General features: G+C 36.3%; 1 protein-coding gene across 1 annotated transcript; it reads right to left on the reverse strand.

The window, feature by feature from the left end:
• Positions 1 to 6852: 6852 nt before the first annotated feature.
• LOC149253552 (uncharacterized) lies at positions 6853 to 8295 on the reverse strand. The gene has a single exon (XM_089459957.1). The coding sequence runs from the start codon at positions 8120 to 8122 to the stop codon at positions 7415 to 7417; it is 708 nt and encodes a 235-aa protein (XP_089316083.1). The 5' UTR covers positions 8123 to 8295; the 3' UTR covers positions 6853 to 7414.
• Between the last annotated feature and the right edge of the window lie 7269 nt (positions 8296 to 15564).

Consider the following 15564-nt stretch of genomic DNA (forward strand, 5'->3'; position numbering starts at 1 on the left):
GAAGAAAAGATGCTCTTGATGATTGTGAAGAAGGCCATCGTCCTCAAAAGAGACCAAGGAACTCCATGTATGGAAATAATGCAACTGCCACTAAATTTGAATTTATTCTTATTTATGCTCTTTCTAGTTCCTCTCCTCTAGATTCATGTGATAGTTGGTTGATAGATAGTGGGGCTTCTAGACATTACTCTAGTTATCGGAAAGGCCCCACAAATTTGGTTGAGAGGGAGACTAATCTAAAGATCATCATTAGAGACAAATCTACATATCCTGTGAAGAGTTTTGGTTCCATCAAATTTCATTTTGATTATGGTGAAACCATTCTGCTTCATGATATTATGTATGTTCCAAGATTAAAGAACATAGTATCTATGTTTGCTTTGGAAGACAAAGGGATAAGAGTTGTTCATAAGAGGAAAGGTCCTCACTTGGGCTATGGAATCTCACATGAAGGATGCATTCACCCTAGGATCTAGAATTGAACGACTATGTAGATTCAACGGAAGACCACTGCAAGCAATGGTACATGATAGCAATCATCAAAGTGAGCTATGGCACTGAATGTTTGCTCATCTACATTATGAAGCTCTGCCTAAAGTTAGAAGGACGGTTTCTAAGATGCCTGACATTCAAACTAACCATGATGGAGTATGTATAGGATGTGCCAATGGAAAGAAGTCACGGGTACCATTCCCCTCCAACAAAAGCAAGACTAGTGATATTCTACAACTCATCCATTTTGATCTATGTGGTTCCATGTTGATAAAATCTCTGGGTGGCTATCTATACTATATAATCTATGTGGATGACTTCTCCCAAAAGACATGGATATTATACTTGAAGCACAAGGATGAAGCATTCGAAATGTTTAAAAACTTCAAGGCACTAATAGATAATCAAATAGGGAAAAGGATCAAGGTCTTCAGATCTAACAATGGTGGAGAATATACTTCTAATGAGTTCATTAACCCCTGCAAGAAGGTTGGAATCAAGAAAGAGACCATCGTACCTTATAATCTCGAACATAATGGTGTGGCTGAAAAAAAGAACACGACTTCAAGGACGTTGCCCAAGCCATGTTGCATTATCAGAAGTTGTCGAAGTTCCTTTGGGAAGAAGCCACTAATACAACAATCTATGTTCAAAACAAGACTCCTCATCAAGTCCTAGGTGACAAGACTCCCGAAGAAGTGTTCACAGATGTGAAGCCCTATGTTGGACACCTCAGGATATTTCGTTGCGCTGTGTATTTTCATGTGCTGAAGGACAAGAGGAACACGTTGTAAGCCGCTGGAAAGAAATGTACATTTGTCGGATATTGTGATAATTCTAAATCTTTTAGAATATAAATGCCTGGTCAAAGGAATATCGAGTGCAGGGATGTGGCTTTCAATGAAGATGTTGCCCTTGGAAAAGCAAGGGATATTCCTCCTCCTCCTGTTGAGAAGAAGGATGATGACATGGACCTACTAGATGGCCCTTTGTGCCAAAGTTGAAGAAATCAGTGGTTGATGATCCTATGGAACCTATAGGCCCCTTAGATCCTCCTCCAAGTGATACTCTTGCCAGGAAGAGACCACTTTGACTTCGTGATACATTACAAGATACTAAAAGACATGTCAATGACAGAGGAACCTTTAGAGAAAACAAGAATCCTTGTTGTTACAAGGGATATGTTATGGCTTTGAGCTCCATCATACAAGTTGAACCCCACACCTTTGAAGTAGTGAAAGAGAAGGCTAGGAAGGATGCTATGGCTAAAGAGTATGAGTCTATTATGAAGAATGATGTGTGGGATGTCGTTCTGAAACCCAAAGAAAAATTTGTCGTGACTTCGAAATGGTTATACAAAATCAAGCATGGATTTGATGGAAGTATTGAGAAATATAAAGCAAGGTTCGTGGCTAGAGGTTTCTCCTAGAAAGAGGGAGAAGACTATGATGATATATTTGCAATTGATTCATGCTATGCCACTATTAGATCTATTTTTCCCTTGCTGCTAGTCAAGGATGCACTCTTCACCAAATGGATGTGAGAATTGCATTTCTGCATGGCATGCTACAAGAAGTATTTGTTGAGCAACCACTAGGTTTTGAAGTACATGACATGAAGACTCAAATTTGCAGGTTAAAGAAGGCACTATATGGTTTGAAGCAAGCTCACAGAGCAGGTATGCCCATATTGATAGTTCACTGGTGAAGCTTGGGTTCACAAGAACAATGCTGACCCGAACCTCTACTTCAAAGTAGTCCAAGGTATGCCCCTTATTTTGGTTTTATATGTTGATGATTTATTCTTGACAGGTAGTAAGCCTTTGATGCTCGAGTGCAAGAGGAAGCTAGCCTCTAAGTTTGAAATGAAAGATCTTGGATTCATTACTTCCTGGGATTAAAAGTGAGACAAAAGCCTGGAGAGATTTTCCTTTCTCAAGGAAAATATATTGTGAAATTGTTGGAAAGATTTGAATGGTAGAATGCAAGTCCTTGGCCACACTGAAGGAGATAAACTTCAAGAAGTTATGTGGAGATGTTATAGGACCTAACTTGGTGAATCCCTCGTGTATCGACAGTTGATTGGGGCACTGATGTTCCTTGTGAACACCCATCTACACATATGTTTTACAGTTAACACAATCAATTCATGACTGAACCTCTTCATGCAAACTGATTTGTTGCCAAACATGTGCTGAGATATTTGCATGGGACAATTAACCTTGGTATGAGATATATTGTCAAAGGTGTGAGGCTCCATGGGTACATTGATGCTCACTGGGCTAGAAATCTTATTGATGGGAAGAGCACATCAAGGTGTTGCTTTAGTTTGGGTTTTGATATGATATCTTGGATGAGCAGGAAGCAGAAGTTGTAGCTTTGAATATGATTGAGGCAGAGTATATTGTTGCTATCATGGCTAGCTACGAGGCAATATGGTTGAGGAAGATCTTTGGAGAGTTGTTTGAGTAGGTTCTGGATACGACAATGATATATTGTGACAAAAAGAGTGGGCTTCGATTAACAAAGAATCCCATGTTTCATGACAAGTCCAAACATATTGAGATCAGGTATCATTATATACGAGACATGGTGCATAGAGGAGCCATGGGACTCCATCATATTTCCACTGACGAGTAAATAACAAACAGAGCCATGGGACTCCATCATATTTCCACTGACGAGTAAATAACAAACAGAGCCATGGGACTCCATCATATTTCCACTGACGAGCAAATAACAAACATACTCACCAAGGCTTTTCCAAAAGGGAAGTTCTTGGTCTTCAATGCGCAGCTTGACTTAACAGAGGTGACCCTCCCAAGGAAGGGTCCCAACTAATCGAGAACACTGAGTTGTGCTCTTCCCCCCTATTTGAGCTCACAGGGCGAGGAATTGTGTCAAAGAACTCCTGGGGTTGAGGGAATTCTGAACAATAAGATAAGGTATGATCCTTACCCCTGTGATAAGTAGATCTCGCTCATTGTCACTATAATGTGTGTGCACGATCCTTGTCATTTATGACAAGTGGGTCTCTCCCCTTACCATCAAGTCTGAGACTTGGCAAAGTATACCCTAGTTGGCATCCTACTCACAAGCTGGGCTTGTTGGGATTGCTCCTCCCCATCTGACCAATGGGTTGGAGTGACTTGAGATAAGGTGTGATCCTTACCATTTATGGTAAGTCATATTCTGTTCAAGTGATGGGATGCAGGTGTTCTACCACATTATTCTTTAGGGTTTAGATGGGAAGATTAGCGAACAATAGGACAAAGTGTAATCCTTAAGTCGATCTCGTCTATTGTCACTAGACGATAAGATTGAGTGTGATCCTTAAGTTGATCTAACTTATTGTCACAGGTCAATAGGATAAAGTGTGATCCTTGCCCTTGCGATAAGTGGATCTCATCTATTGTCCTTGGATATAGGGCAATAGTTGGAGCTCCCCTATGATGATAATTCTTTGTTTTTAAATTCGAGAATTTTTAGCAAATGAGCAAAGAAGAGTTGAGATGAGTAGAGACAAGATATGACTTGGTTTACTGATCATGATGACAAGACTTGTGAGATGAGATTCATGATGCAATCAGAAATTTCTCCCTAGTTGAGAGGGATTGTTAGTTTGTTAGCTCAAGGACAAATTCCCTCCTTTGGAAAACCTTTCTCATCAAGAAAGATCCCTCTTAGCCCTTGGAAGAATTTAATTTGGTTAAGGAAAAATTTAATTTTTAATGAAAACCAAGTTCACAAAAGTACAAGTTGACTTGAACAAGCAAATTCACCCTCCTTAGAAGCATATAAATACACCATTTGTCACATCACTTTGGAGCATCACATCTCTTCTCTTGGAGGTTCGATTACTTCCGAAAATTGTAGCCTATTCTTCACACATGTGAAGGAGAGAGGGTTTTCTGATTGGGCCGAATTCTACTTCTGTTTTGGGACTTTGACCAGCCTTGAGTTTGCTCATTTTGACTTTGGTTTGACTAGATTTGGATATGTTTTGGAAGGTCGAAGTCAAAGTCTATTTGACCAAACTTTTATGGGATTATTTGACCAACATTGACCGCAGATCTACAACTAGGGTTTCAACATGTCAAAGTTTGACTTTGACTAGATTTGGAGGGATTGTTTTCACTGATCTTTAACCAACATTCAAGGCCATACTTTTTTACTATTGACCTAGCTGAATTGATAGAGTTTTGATCGTTGACTTGCTAGGGCTGCTACAAATGTTGTTGACTTTGCCCAAAATTGCAAATTTGACTTGTTGATTATATTTGACTTTTGGGCTATCTCTTGGAATTTGGTTAGTGGATTGTTAGATAAGTCAAAGAATTGACTTCGACTCTTTATTGTTGAATTGAAATATTGTATCTCTTTGTTGAACATTTGTTGACAATCTAATAGAAGAAGAATTTTGAAAGGGTTTTCTCCCTTGTGGGGTTTTCCCTTGGTCTTTGACCAAATCTTGTGTCTCTTGTTATTGCTCGTGGTTGTCTTCTATTTTGCATTGGATTTACTATTTTATTTACAATTGCTCCTTGTTATTGGATGATTAAATTTATTTAAAAGTGATTACTAATTGAAAAAAGAATTGGGCTAAGTAAATATGCTAGCATAGAACAGTGGAAAATTAACAAATTCTAGAGCATATAATGCAATTAGGTTAGATTCCAAGAGCTGGTTAACCTAAAATAAATATCAATAAAAAGATGGCTTAGCCAAAATTCATATATACTATTATGTAACAACAACTAGAGCCAAATTTTAGTACATTCAAAATCCTCCTTTAGAGAACCATTAACATTATTACATATTTAGATTGAAATGGTCAGTAGTGAGTGAGCATCACATGAGAATACAAAGATAAGATAAATGCTAAAGATTAGCCCACAATGATGACAGTGGAGTTAGGGGTTTTCGAATTAGTACCATTTCTAAGAACGAATAACTAGTTACATCTACCATTCAATGATAAGGCCATGGTGCTATTTAAATTCTACATCTCTGTAATTAAAATCACAAGGAAGTCATTTACTTGGCAGGCTTCATGGACTTCCTGTTCTTGGGGAATAAAAGGGAGCTGCTATGAAATGGTCCATTCATCATATCACATATACACAGAATAGTGCAAACAAAGATTCATCATATCACATATACACAGAATAGTGCAAACAAAGATTCATCATATCACATAAACACAGAATAGTGCAAGCAAAGAATCTATGTATCTAAATAACATTTTTTCTTCTAGAAACTGGTAGAAGTTAACTAAGAGTGTTGAAGCAAACGGTGCGTAACAGGTATATATAACATATCTGAATCATAAATTCATCATATCACATATTACGCAGAATAGTGCAAGCAAAGAATCTATGTATCTAAATAATATTTTTTCTTCTAGAAACCGGTAGAAGTTAACTAAGAGTATTGAAGCAAACGGTGCGTAACAGGTATATATAACATATCTGAATCAAAAAAAAAAATCACTGGAGAAGAAATTCATTGATTGAGCCATTCCAAATGCTGTTAAGAATACTTTGGAACTATAGTGTTATTTTGATTTTCTAGCCTTCAAATTCAAATGATGCTATGGCTTATCACATCAATATTAAAAAACAATATAATAATTCTATTTCTTTTATAATATCATACACTGGCAGAATTATATTTATTTACACTGCAGATGATTTACTTACAGCAGACATTGTCAGAGCAACTAGTTAAGAACAATTTCAAGTCACAAAAGAAACGGCAGAAAATTTGAAGATAGCGCTGAAACACAAGGATTAAGGTCTTTTTCTTTTATCTTTTTCAGTTCGATGGTTCTTTGAATGTGGGAAATCATCGGATCCATTCAAACTTCATCAGAATCAAATTTAGCAACTATGATACCACGGGATAACATTAAAATCTCTATGAACAAATTTCAACGCATATTAGTTTTCATGGACACTTCGTGCTCACTAATTTACCATTCAAAAACAATCAACATGTCATTGATCAAATAATTCTTATTCCGTTCAGCAACAAAAGTCAATGTCTCGTATATTTTTTTGTTGAATCCATGCCTCCATTCAACCAACTATTCAGGCCTATCAATAAACAAAAGCAATGTAAGGTAACCATTGGTTTGCCTAGGGGGCAGATTACTGTCAATCATTCTCTGATGGTTGTTATAGGGTCCAATAGAATAAAGGTTTACATAACAATGTAGGAAAAGAAAGCCTCAAATAAACAACCAATTAGAAAATAAAATTGGCACAGCAATCTTGCAGAAGACAGTAGCTCAATACATTATGTGCTATCCAATATTGCACTTTAAAATAGAGTTCACATGTGAGCTTCAAACGGAGACTATTCCAGCTAAAAACCCAGAAAATATGCATTACATAAAGTATGGAAATGTTTGAAAAGATGAAACAGTTATTCTACCTTGCACACCTTATATCTCTGCCACTATACTAAATGCATTTAATGGATGTGGAACCAAGGCCATGTCATCCATTCTATTTGTACATAGTAATATGAATCACAGTTTTCAAGCCTTTTTGAGAGTATTCTGTCCCTAAGTGATGGCCTATAAACAGAATAGTCCTTGCCTCCTTTACAACTACATACCTGTTGCTATATCTGCTGCATACAATTACTGAAAGACCGCTATCAGAAACATATAAATATCTACTGCATATAATTACTAAACTACTGCTAGATCAGAGGCATATAATTACCGAGATAGAAGCAAAGCCACGTCATCGTCCATTTGCAATTTTATCACGCAACACTGCTTTCTAGGATACTCTATTACGGTTTGGCCTTGATGCAATGACTTACCAAGCATTAAAGCAGTCCAGTTACAAGACAAAGCAAGTGTCACCAAACCAGAGATTAACCTCGTAATTCCCACACAAGTCCGTACGTCAGAACTGTAAAGACAGTTCCTGCAGATTGCGGCAGTGAGTGGCCAGAGACTGGAGGGCCAGGGTAATGTCGACGGACGGCTCAAGCTCGAGTGTGAACTTCAGAAGCGTTGGACAATTCTCACCTATTTTTATCAAACCAGATGGAGTGAATCGGAAACGACCCTTTAAACCCAATTCTTGGATATTGTCACAGTTTTTAAGGCTTTCCAGGGCATTATCAGACAAATTCCTACAATTCACGAGATTGATAGCGTTAAGCCCTTTACAAACACTAGTCAACGCCTCAATACCCGAATCTTGCAGATTGGGTATGGAAGTCAAGGCAACATCCTCCAGCATAGTACAATTTTTCACAAACCCTACAAACCCCATGTTTGAAATGCATTCCTGTGGTTGGTCAGGGTTCCCTAATGATAAAGTAACTAGGTTTTTAAGGCATTCGGAGGCCAACTGAAGATCTTGGTCCTGCAATTGATCCATGCACTCAGAGAGATTTAAGTGCTTGACATGTTTGAAGCGAGAAACGAGAGAAGGGAGAAGTGCACGGGACCTGATTGTGAGCTTTTTGGCTGCCAACGTGAGCACTTCGTTCCAGATTGTGCACACCATGGATGCCGAGAGCAGATCCTGCGGCCCCGATAGGCGTGTCAATATGAGGGACAGCAGTCCCCTGTCGCTGATAGTAATCTCCATGCTGCTCTCCATTTTTTTTTTCTCCTTTCGTTACAGAAACTGTATCTCTGGTCTGGCGAATGTAGGGCGAGATATTGCCTTGGGGTTAAATGTAGCGTTCTTTAAAAGATAGGGTTTGTGAAAGCTACGCCTCTTTCCGGGCAACTTGCTTGAGTGCTTTACATCTTTGTGTTGAAAATTGGATTCTTTCCATGAACAATGTTTTGTCACAATCACTTACATTGTAATATATGATTTTATACATTATTCAGACTTTATGTTTTATATAATAATAAAAAAAAGAGATTGGATTTTTTATTTTAGATTTTTGTGATTCATGTTAATTTTGATAATGTTTTTGGATTTAAGTTGATGGTACACGTTTTGAATCATGTAATCTCATTCAGGATAAAAGTGAACATTTTGAACTATTTAATGTTATCATAAGGATAAAGGTCGATGTTTCGAACCATCTAATGTTATTCTCAAGACAAAGGTCGACGTAATGTGAAAAAATCAATCAATTAGAATGTTTAAATTGCAGAGATACATCAAATTTCCATTAAAAAATAGTAGTTGCAAATTAGCTATTAAAAATTAGTTGTTAAATAAATTTATATATTTATTATTATTTTGTTTTTTTTTCATTAAGATAATATTGAATTCAAACCAGTGAAATTAAATTAATAATAATAAAATATAAAATAAATATTTGTAAATGTATAATTATAATTAAAAATAAGTTTAATAAAAAATAAGTTTAATCTATTTTTATTAAATAATTTTTAAATAAAATTAATAATATTCCACCTGTCTTCTTTGGTGAATGGATTTCGTTACAATATAGTAAACAATTCTCTCTTGTCTTTCAAACATCGAATCCTTGTCACTGGTCAGTGATGGAAAGACCATACGCATGAGGATAGTTTAAATTATCATAATTTAAGTGGGTCAAATAAATCGTGCAGATAATTTTATTGGGATGAGCTCAAGCCTTGGTGACGCTTCTAGTCCACAAACCTTAGCATAGTTTATTTAACACAATTTTATATGGCTACTTGTTTTATATATATAGAGAGGGGTAGGGTCATTCTTGCAAGGTATATTTTTTTCATATTTACTTAATGCACTTTTATACATTATAAATAGTGATGATTGTCTTTACAATTAAGTTTGGATTTTTGTTAATTGTGTTGTAAATTTAACATTTTACATCTACTTTTTGAATACAGGTGTTGAGTTTAATGTTATTGTAAATGTTGAATTGAATTGTAAATGTTATTGTAGTATAAAATACACGGGGGGCGGGTTGAGGGTCTAATATGAAGGCTGAAGCTATGGCACTTTGAAGCTTTCTTTGGTTTGCAGCTTTCTTGAATATCTCAACTATTCATATATATGGGGATTCATGATCCATCATTAATCATGTGCAGGGAAATGCAAACATTCGACATTCACATTTACAAGGTTGGCTCAAGAACATCGAATATCTCATTGAGGACCTTCCAAAGTATAATCGTCCAGCACATTGGTAGGGAACACAACACTACTGCAAATAAAATGTCTAAACTTGGTATTATTGCACAGCAAGATGGGATGCACATTGAGCTGGTGATGGGAGTATTTACATTGGATGTTAGTCTTCTTCCACTACCCTGAAGTTGTTATTATGATGGTTATCCTCTGATTTTGTTATCACTGTTTGTTGTATTGTTTTGGGGTTATTTTTGTATCTTGCTTTAATATGTTAATTTCTGGATATATCTCATAAATATGCTACTCGGAATGATTTGGTTTTTAATTTTGTTGACACTTGAACATAAAAATACATGTTTCTCTGTACATGTTGGATGGGGCATGGTCATGGATAAATTATATGTTGATCATTTCAGTGGATGCACAAGAAAGATGCTCCCAATGTGGTTTGTGTACTAGTGATTTTGTTAATACAAATTCCAACGTTTTTTTCACACTGAATAAAAAAATAAATAAATAAATGAAGGTCGAATTGAATGTTGTGATCATGTTTTTAATGATATTGTACATTGTGATTTCTATGCTTGTTGTTAGGACTAGAATATAGTTGTTAGGGTGCTTCATCATTGTTATTTTGCATTATGTTTAGGTGGCCATTCGATACATTATTTTGCGAATCAAAAGTTTTGAATGTGCAATACCCATAACAACTTTTTAGTGGTTGAACCTGCGTTTGAGTTCATAGATTTTTTTATTCTGCATTACGTTTAGGCGGCCACTGGATACATTGTTTTTCGAATCAAAAGTTATGAATGTGCAATACCCGTAACAAATTTTTAGTTGTTGAACCTGCATGCTTTTTTTTTTCTAGCAAGAAAAAAACAACCTACCTGTATATTAATATATAGTTACGTCATCTACAAAATCAATATATCTGGAAATTACAAAATATTAGAATTCTAGGAAATAGAGTTAGTTCTATTTGATATCATCTATCCATCATAAGCCCTGAAAACTAAGATAATAAAACAATATCCATTCAACAAATTACAAGTAGGATATACCAAAAACCTATTAGCTCTCTATGCATTGCCTTCACCTCAATTGAACCTATCTAGATTCCACAAGAAGACCAGCCCTGTATTCTTTGACCCAAATTATACCCATTTGTGTATCAATGCCTAATTTAGACAAGGTATCCACTTGCACATTTAGTTCTCTATAAATGTGATTTGTAGTGATATCTCGAAATTTATCCATGAGCTCCCACACCCTCAACTTCCAGTGTATAAGATTAGATGCCTCCACATTATAGTTACCCTTTTTCCATTCCATGACTATCTTAGAATCTCCAAAAACATGCAAAATATCAAGACCAATAGAAATAGTGAAAGCTAAGATACCCCAAAGTGCAATTATTTCTGCCTTCATGGATGATCCCCTACCACAATTCTAGTACAATGTGTAATAGTGATTTCCATCCACATGGAGAACTACTCTGCAACCACATGAATCATATTGAGCCATGCCATCAAAAACCCCAGTGGGATATTTTGTCATATTTGCGGCAGGAGTAATCACTCTATGCTTCATCAATTTCATCCTAGGCCCAATCTCCATAAAGTAACCAACAATATTGCAAGAGATCTTTGCAAAATTTGGAGAGCATCCTTCAAAAATAAGCTTATTCTGACTTCGCCAAATGCCCCAAGTGATATATAAAGGAAGTGTGGCATATTCAAAATTTCTAGACTTCCACTCCCATAAGCATTGTTCAAAACTTTGATGATTCCAATTTGAGCATATATTAAGAAGAAGTAAGACTTCCTGCCAAACAACAACTGCAACAATACACTTAAGAAATAAGTGGTTTAAATCTTCACAATCTACCATACATAACAAACATCTACCTACGCCATAAAACCCCCTTTTCCAAAGATTTTCCCAAGTTAATATTTTGTTATTCAAGCACAACCATCCAAACACCTTAAGTTTATACAGTAATTTCCAATGCCACAAAATATTATACCACCATTTATGATCTGGTCTCACAATCTGATCCACAATAACCTTATATGCCTCTTTGACAGTGATGGATACACCAACAGCTGATCCATTCCACTATATAGAGTCCTCTTCTTGATTCAATCTCACCCCAACCAATAAGAGATTTTGTATGAAACAGTTCCAGATGTTTGCCTCAAATCCACTAAAGCCTATATTAGTAGCCGACATCCAACTTGTACAATTACCAAATGGATCAACCCCCTTTGAGATATGATTAATGTAATATATCCCTATGTTATGTAGCAAACGCACAAAATGTTGTGGAAATTCCATTTCACAAGTGAAACCTGCAATCCTATCAATCCCAATCCGCACCTTCATCCTGTTACCAACCTTCCAAACTACATTCTCCACTAACCATTGCCTAATAGAAAGAAGTGACCTCCAGATAACTAATGTATTCTTAGAAGAACTAAGTGGTTGACGAATCCACTCCTCAAGTTGAGTGCCCATCAAATATTTATCATGAATAACCTCCTGCCAAATACCTTCACCAAATAGTGCACGCCCGAGACTTTTAAGCCCCAAGGCCCAACCAAACTTATGAAGGCTTCTTAACTCCCATCCATCAACATGTTTAGGGTTAGAAATATTCTCTAGACTGACTAAATGAATTTTTTTATGAGCACTCAATCCAACCCAAATGAACCTGACAATAATAGATTTGATCAATTTCAAAATAGATTTGGGAATCGAAATGAGATGCATCCAATAAACTACCATATTATGAAGTACATATTTTGCAAGAATCATCTTGCCCCAAATGGTAAGCCATCTATGAGTCCAAGTAGAAAGTTTCCTCTCGAATTTTCCCACAAGCCATTTCCAATCTTCTACCTTATAGTTATTTGGCTTTAACATGAATCCCAAGTATTTAAAACCAAGTGATAAAGATTGCACTTTGATATCAAATAGCTCCACAATCTCATTGCAAATCACAAGATCCACTTCATTCTCAATCAAAATAGACTTGTCTTTGCTAATGCCCAACCCTGTGGTAGAGAAAAATATGTCAATTACCTTATAAAAATTTTGCCACTCCATCAAAGCTCCTAGCCCAAGTAAAAGAACATCGTCCACAAAGAAGAGATGAGAAACAGTGATGTGTTTTGAAACTTGAATCCCTGAAATTTGGTTATTAAGCTTCTCCTCAAGTAAAAGTCGATTGAGACTCTCAATAACAATAAAAAATAATAAAGGAGACAAAGAGCAACCCTAGCAAAAACCTCTAGAAACCTTAAAAAAGCAAGTAGGGATACCATTGACCAATACCACAAATTGAACATAAGTAATACACCCCATGATCCACTGAACAACATTAAAGCTCAAGCCATTCTTGACCAATGCTAATTGCATAAATGACTAGTTTGTTGGGAATCATGATTGTTGTTAGACCAAAACTCGCAGGTGTTAGTCAATGATTGCATCACCAGAGATACGGATCCATGAGAGGCGGTTAGTCCATGTCACGAAACACACGGAGAGCATTGGTTTATCCAATGTCCAACAATTCCCCCCCCAGCACGAGTTGGGTGTGTATAAAGCTCGCGACCTATGCTCTAATACCACTTGTTGGGAATCACGATTGTCGTTAAACCAAAACCCGCAGGTGTTAGTCAACGATCACATCACCAGAGATAAGGATCCACGAGAGGCGGTTAGTCCATGTCATGAAACACACAGGGAGAGTTGGTTTATCCAATGTCCAACGCATTCCACACAATCATAGGCCTTAATCAAATCTAACTTAAGAATGAGACCTGTAGATGCTTAGTTTTGATAGTATGTAAACATTCTTAAGCCATCGCAATGACATCATGAATCTGGCATTGTTTCAAAAAGGAAAATTGTTCCTGGGAGATGGAAATTGAAAATTTATCCCTCAAATTGAATAGCAATAATCTTGGATATCATCTTATAAACCAAATTGCACAAGGAAATAGGCCTAAAGTCCTAAAATGTACGCGGCTTATCAGTCTTAGGCACAAGAGTAATAAAGGTCGAGTTCAATGCACCCAATATCACTTTTGTAGTTCTAGAATCCTCAACCAACAATAATAGTTCTCCACCCAAAATATCAAAGAAGTGCAGAAGAGCTCCATCAACCACCCATTTGGGCTAGGACTCTTATCTTTAGTGAAAGACTTCAACACCTTTTCTACTTCTTATAAAGTAATTTGTCTATCAAGATAATCAAAATCCTCATGTGTAAAAATAGTCAGATATGCATTAATCATCCATAGTTGATTACCAATCTCAAGATCATCTCTAGTTTGATAAATACCCTTGAAATATTGGATGGCTCTTCTTTTATATGCTCCAGAGAATGGTAAGTACTTCTAGCTATATCTTGAATCTCCCATATAGCATTTTTTTCCTTCATTGAGATGCAAAATGGTGAAAATATTTCGTGTTATTATCTCCAACTACAATCCAAATCACCCAACTCTTTAATCTCCACTCTTCCTCTTGTTGACAAAGTATAAATATTTTTCTATTCTCGAATTCCACAAGTGTCTTTTTGGTCTATTTAGAGTGTATATCCAAATGCATAGGTGATGGGTTCCCCATTTGGAAACATTTTTTTCATCATACAACCATTTTTCCTAAACATTTTGCCATCTTCTCACCTTAATTATGCATAATTTTTCCATTTACTAAAGTAGGTATATGTGTGTTTATTGTTTTAGTACATTGTCTCTTTTGTTTGAAATTATATAACTAAAAGGTTGATTGAAAGCAATACATAGGTGTGTTTAGCTTAATGAGACATGTTTGTTTACATTATGGTTCACACGCACATGGATTGCAATAAGCAAAGGTTTGAGCTATTGATTTAAATTATAAGCGCTTGGCTAGAGGATCATACATGGCTTTATATGTCCTGGTTATATGCCAATAGGGTAAAGCTTGTAAGCTTTTGGCACACTGCCATTTTGACCAAGTCCGCAGGTCAATTATGGTCACAATTGTATGCTAGGTTGATGCATTCACATACCAGGTGGATATGCTTATGGGTATAATCATATGTTAGCTGGGGACGAGTTGTAATGCCAAAGGTTGCAATTTGAAATGGATGAGATGGAGTCATTGGTTGATCTCCGAGGATTATGGGATAATGGTTCGGTCACTAGACCACGTGAAAAACTGTGCACTAGGTCGATGATATCATACAAAGTATGTTGTTTAGTGATGGCCAAAGTTCCTTGGGATCCTGACAGGAAACAACTATTTCAGACTATTACAACTACAATCATGACTACCACCATTGCCGAGATGTTGGTCTTTAATAGTTTGTGGGATTGTGGGAGATCAACTTGCTCTAAGCATCAGGTTCAACCTTAGAGACCCGTTGAACTATCCAATAGATCATATCCATTCGGGACAAGAATTACGGAGTTAGTTCGAGCTAAGAACAAGTTTATTACATGATTTTAACCAATTGATATTTTTATTTTTGATCAATTTGCATAAACAGAGCGCAAACACTACTATTGTTGTTATTCTTTCTCTTTGTGTTATAATACTGAGACTACTATTTGTTTGATCATTGGAGGTGTTATCACTCCAAAATTTCTTCTAAGTTGTCAGAAAAAGAAATGATAGAGGTAACCAAAAACCAACTTTGGAGATCAGGATCTAGCCTTCATAATCTCAAAGAGGGCTCTCTCTTTTTAATTTAACTTTGTTTAGTTATTGGATTTTAGGCTAGTTATGATTGTGCTTGGGTTTTTTATTTGAATTTGGGTGGTGGGATCACTTACTTAGATGAAAAAGGGTTGTCTTTTACCATTGGGCTATGGGGTCAAATGTCAGACAAATAAGACTGGATTAAGTTCTAAAAACAGTGTCTACAGGGCAAGATAGAGGAGTTACTACAGATCTCAAAGGCTTGATGGTGAAATGGTTTCCAATCGGATCCAGGGAGCAAT

This window comes from Pinus tabuliformis, chromosome 7, assembly GCF_031772625.1.
Source record: "Pinus tabuliformis cultivar Carrire ecotype Pingquan chromosome 7, CPIR1, whole genome shotgun sequence".
NCBI classification, from domain to species: domain Eukaryota; kingdom Viridiplantae; phylum Streptophyta; class Pinopsida; order Pinales; family Pinaceae; genus Pinus; species Pinus tabuliformis.